This window comes from Triticum aestivum, chromosome 1B (assembly GCF_018294505.1).
Source record: "Triticum aestivum cultivar Chinese Spring chromosome 1B, IWGSC CS RefSeq v2.1, whole genome shotgun sequence".
NCBI lineage: Eukaryota > Viridiplantae > Streptophyta > Magnoliopsida > Poales > Poaceae > Triticum > Triticum aestivum.
In genome coordinates, this window is record NC_057795.1 from 595546968 (window position 1) to 595552503 (window position 5536).

Here is a 5536-nt window from a genome sequence, read left to right on the forward strand (position 1 = left end):
ATTAAATATTTATGAGTAATTTATCACCGAATCATTAGCATGTTGATGTTACATTGTTTATCGGGATCAAATGTGCTTCACATGTTACATCCGGTTAAATAATTCATTGAAACATGTATGTGCTTTATATTTGGTGCCCAAATGGAATTGTTCTGGCTAAGATAGTCTCCAGTATGCAACACGGGAGATGTTAACAACGTAACTAAACGCCACTGTATATCATGTTGACTCGTTTGAACATTATTGGCTTGCGGTGTAAACTTACTTTAGCAAATTGGACATATTATTTTATCTAGATTATTAGCCTCTTTGACTTAATAATCATTAACTAGCTGTGTAATGATTATTAACATACAAATTAGTATGTGGTGAGGGGCCTCCATTTGTCTCATCTCAGAGCAGTTATCATGTTTGTCCTGGCCTATAGATAGGCCATGCGTGCATGGTGAGTTCACATAAACGTCCTTCGTGCCACACATAATCTTCCTCATCTTCTTGCTAATCAGACTCAACTAGTTTGGTTGTGCCATTCCCAATCGACCTTCCCATATGTCAGCTTCACCTTTACCATCGTTTCATGACAGAGAAGTTGAAGCAAAGGGATGATCCAAACTAGTGGGGTAGACCAATTCGCCCCACCCTCCTCGTGGCACATCAAATGGTCTTTGTGGCGATTTTGGACCCTGTCATGCGGACATGCCACACGGGACAATATCTGGTGCACCGGAGCTTGTGGTGCTACCGGTGCACCGAACTCACATTATGTCTTTAAAAGTTCAAAAAAATTCTGAATTTTTTTAGCACACTCACACAACATCAATGTCTCTTGTGATAAAATTCCAAGTCAAAATTCGAAACAAAACTTGAAAAACAAAAATGACAAATTCAACACTGAATAGTACATAACATAACTTGGGCTTTAGATTTGACCCATTATCACACTGGTGTCAAACTTGTCATTTTTGTATCTCAAAAAATATTTCAAACTTTTATACGAAATTTTGTGACATCATACATTGATATTGCATTAACGTGCTAGAATTTTATTCAGATTTAAAAATATATTCTATGGCATCCGGCACACTGGTAGCACCATAAGTGCGGGTGCACCGGGTATATTCCCCATGCCACATAGGCTAGCATGGCTTATGAGCCTCCACATATCCTTCTGAAAAGGAGCTTGTACCCCCGGCATCTCACAGGTTAAGAAGTAAGAGTGGTGGTTATGAGAAAAAGGAAATCCTAAAATTGTGGTTAAGTAATTTACGTGCAGTAACGTTTGTGATTTAATCGACTATGACTTAGTTGATTGATGATTGTCCATATGTATTTTTCTCAATCAAGTTGCAAACACGCGGAGGGTCTCCTTTTTCCCTCAAGCCAACTTAAAATGAATGGTTGGAGTGTAACCAATAGAGTGGTACGCCAAGCCCATCAAGGATCAAACAAAAACTTTGATGCCTCATTGATGCGGAGTATTCTTTAATGGGAGATGACATTCCATAGATAGTGAGGCGCTAATGGTGATTTTCTTCAATCTTAAAGCTTCGCCATCCATGAAGATTTCGTCAATCTTGAAGCTCCGCATATCGATCTGGTCTTCAACAGGCGTTGTGTGAGGGCATGTCTGTGCTTGTTTGCGTGTGTGCATAAAAAATCAATGGATAAGTCAACATGATCATTTTTTTTTACTTTGTCTTGCACAATGAATATAAAACAAGTGCGTCAATAAATAAACGAATAACAAAAACATTGTCCAGCCAGTGACCTTTTTTGACACTAATTTGAACACGGCAAACAAATTCTTACGTGACCATTTCTTATGACCCCAGTGTTCCAAACGTGGATATATATGGTGCTAGAATTCCAAACCGGTCTTACTTTTCTTGTAAGCCAAATCTCAAGGAGCAGAACAGAACAGAACAGGAAAACGAATTAATGTACGGCAAAAGGCAAACACGCACGCTTTTGAAGGGAGTCCTGAGGGCGGCGTCGTCGACCGCCCTTGTCCCCTCCGGCCTCCGGGCCGGCAGCACCCATTCCCTGGGACGACCAGAGCATGTAGTATCCCGTAAGCAAGCATGGTACGAACTAATCAAGCAAGCAGATGTTGACTGTGAGAAACACATATGTGCGTGCAGTGCAGTGCACCTTCTCCCCTGCTGCAGGGCGCCCCAGTGCAGCGCGAGCGCGCCGCCGGCGTTGGTCGCCACCAGCTCGACCTCCACCGCCGAGCCCGCGGATTTCACGGTAACCTGCATTCGCAAAGCACGTATGCACGCGAGCATCAGACCCGTTTTCCGCGTATCAGGGCACACACATGCATGTTAACTTGCACTACAAACGATCGTTTCGTGACGCCACCTGGAGTTCAGAGTTAGAGCCCAGGCCAAACCTCCCACCATTCTGCACGCAGGGACAAGCAAGAACACGGTACGATCAATCAAGTAGTACAAGAAAAGGAACAGATGGATAGAATAGAGACCCCCTTGATCGCACGTATAGTTTAACTTCATGCAGGGGTCGCCTTGCCTACCTGGGAGGAAGCGGCGACCACACGCCGGCGGTGCCGGGAGGACACGGCCGCGTGCAGGCGGCGACCGGCGCCGAAGCGCGTCGGGGGTGGCGCCCACCGCAGCGGCCTCGGCCCGCCGGCGATGGCCGGCGCGTGGATTACCCCCGCCAGCGCCGTAGCTGCGTAGGATCCAGCCATGTTGCACCCACTGCTTCGTAGACTGATTGGGCTTATTTGTTCGTTCGATTGATGCTTTATTCTACTCTTCTGCGATCATTGGATGATCGGAGGGGGGAAGAAGAAGGGGAGAGCGACGAAGAAACTAGTATGAGGCGAGGAGGAACAGGCGGAGCTAGCGGTGGCCGGAAATGGCATTCATGGCGCGCATGCATGCAGCATGGCCCTCTTCGGCGTCCACCTTTTCCGGTGCCCTGTTTGGCCCTGTACTATGTGTTCAGAGCCAGTGCATGTCTGCCTATGCTAAAAACATACACTCTCCTCATAATTAAAATAGGATATGCATATGCATGTCTCCTTATTTTATGGATACCAAAGAAGGGCAATCTATCTATTTATATATCTATACATGCACATATAATTAAACAACGTATATGGGATTCAAGATTGGACCAAATGAATTCCCACGTTAGCCCTAAGATAGGAGATACAAGTAAACTCCAACGTTAACCCTAAGTAGTAGATATCTATGTGTCCATTCAGCAAAACGCCCGCGTGGACCCTGACCGGAGAGAGTCATACGCACAACATGCCACATGGCAGCAAGCTTGTAATATGGATTCAAGTAAGCCTGTTAGGAATGCTTCCTTCTCTACTGAGGAGTATCTTATAAACCAATATTTGTGAAGATAAGATAAGCATGGTTCACCAGAAGTCAAGTAGATAGGCACATGATCAGAAGTTTCACTTCAAAAAACAAGATCAGAAGTCAGGATAAGTTTAACAACGGAGTCCCTCCAAAACTGTTAACTCTTCAGGGGTTGCTCCTCAAGCCACCCCTCAGTGCTCAAATTTGAGCACAGTGAGTAGCCTCCTCAAATCTTCTATCTTCTCTTGTGACCCCTCAGACTTTTGGCATGTTCCCAACCGCCGCCACCCACCACGCTGGTGGCACCTGACCATCCATACTAACTCCATGCGGCCGTGTTGAGTTACCCACAACTTCTCCTCTTCCGCCGGCCACCCTGGTGACCAGATCATCGTTGGTACCCTTCCTCGTCGCCATGAGCTCCACCCCTCCGCCGACCACGACAATGCCTGATTCCCCATACACGCATCTTTCGAAGGAGAAGGAAGCCACCGATGACATGCGCAAGATCCTGCCATCCCGAGCTCTGTCCCCTTGTTGAGCTTTCCTGATGGAGTCTAACCGCCACGAGCTTCCTCGACCAAGGCCAACTAGGTCGACGGTTGACGCCAAAAATTGGTTCCTCCCTCCATGTCGTTTTCGTATTCGGATCCTTGCCAGTGCACCAACGTTGACTGCTATGTCAGTCACCTCTCTCCACCCACGATGTGTTTGGCCATTCCCCCCCCCCCCCAGTTCATAATTGTCCTTTTTCTCAAATTCTTTTTCCATTTATGCACTCAATTTGATGCTAAAAAATAAGTAATTCTGATGCTAGATGGCCCTTTATATTCAATGATGTTATTGATACTTAGGCCCGAGAGAGATAGCTCTTTTAGGACGATTGTTACTTGGGCTAATAATTTAGAACACTAACATATGGAAAAACTGGATCATGTTTTGATGAGTGTTTGGTGGGAGCAAATATTTCCTCTGGCGATGGTGATAGCACTTAAGAGGAGTAATTCCGATCATACTCCACTCTTCTTGGACTCTAGTGAGGTTGCTCATCTCAGGAAAGGCAGCCTTTCCTTTCGGAACATCGTAGTCCGAGAGGGAAGGTTTTCTCAATATGTTGGCTCAAGAATGGTCCAAGGGACTAGGGGGTCACTAAATGTTGGAATGACACTTCAAATATGTCACCTTAGTGTGGCAGACTAGTGATGAGTACATTTGCATTGGGGAAGATACCATCCTCGAGTGTGTGAACAAATTCACACAAGCTGAGATCGAGATCTTCGGAGAATAGTACTTGTGGGCACCTAACCATGATGACACTGTGAGGCTCATGCTATAGGTGAACTGAGAGGCTAGCCAAGGGTAATTGGATCCATTGATGTTGCATATTGAAGAGTTATCATGTCACATGGCATGGGCAGTACAGAGGGCATTGCCATGATTCAATCCTAATTCTTGAAGCAGCTGCATCCTAGGACCTATGGATTTGGACCTCAATGTTCTGCATACATCTCCTCTATTTGTTAGGCTTGTAGCCGACCAAGCCCCACCTTACAAATACACTGTCAATGGATACAAGTACACCATAATTTACTACTTGTCGATTGCATCTATCCTCCATGTGAAACATTTGTGAAGAAAATTGAACGTCCTTGTAGTGGCAGGTAATGATAACATGTACTCCTTCCAATCCAAAAAAAGTGTCATGGCTTTGAACTAAAGTCACAACATTTTTTTGGATCGAAGGGAGTATTATCTTGCACAATATGACCATCAAGGATGAGAGAGGTCAGCTAGAGGACTTTATGTACCTCCACATTATGGAACATGCGGAACCAGAGCATCATGCCAACATGATTCAGAGATTCCATGAATGTCTAGCCCAAGCTTTCCCAAGACTTTATGATATCTCATTGAATCAGAATATCACTGTTCATGTTACTTTTACTGAAGGACTCTCTAATCTCTCCTTTAGGAGAGCATTGGTTGGGGAGAAGGGGATGCTTTGGTCTAAGTCACTAGAAACATGTGCCCATGTTTACTTGAATGAATCTTAAGACAAGTTGTCTTGGATTCTAGATAAAACTGGAGTCTACATTATTAAGTCTTTTTACCGGGTTATGCAGGTTGGATGCAAAGTGCCTTATAGGTTCTTATGGAAAGTCAAGATCCCCCCAGAATCAAGACTTTCTTATGGT

General features: G+C 44.9%; 1 protein-coding gene across 1 annotated transcript in view; it reads right to left on the reverse strand.

Annotated features, from left to right (window-relative positions):
- Nucleotides 1-3037, reverse strand: part of LOC123141038 (alpha-glucan water dikinase, chloroplastic) — a 12127-nt gene extending 9090 nt beyond the window's left edge. Inside the window, exons 1-4 of the mRNA XM_044560287.1 lie at nt 2537-3037; nt 2365-2406; nt 2152-2255; nt 1965-2043 (exon numbers count right to left, since the gene is read on the reverse strand). Of these exons, the coding sequence (XP_044416222.1) occupies nt 1965-2043; nt 2152-2255; nt 2365-2406; nt 2537-2713 (402 nt within the window). The 5' untranslated portion in view covers nt 2714-3037. The remainder of the gene's footprint in view (nt 1-1964; nt 2044-2151; nt 2256-2364; nt 2407-2536) is intronic.
- Nucleotides 3038-5536: the final 2499 nt, after the last annotated feature.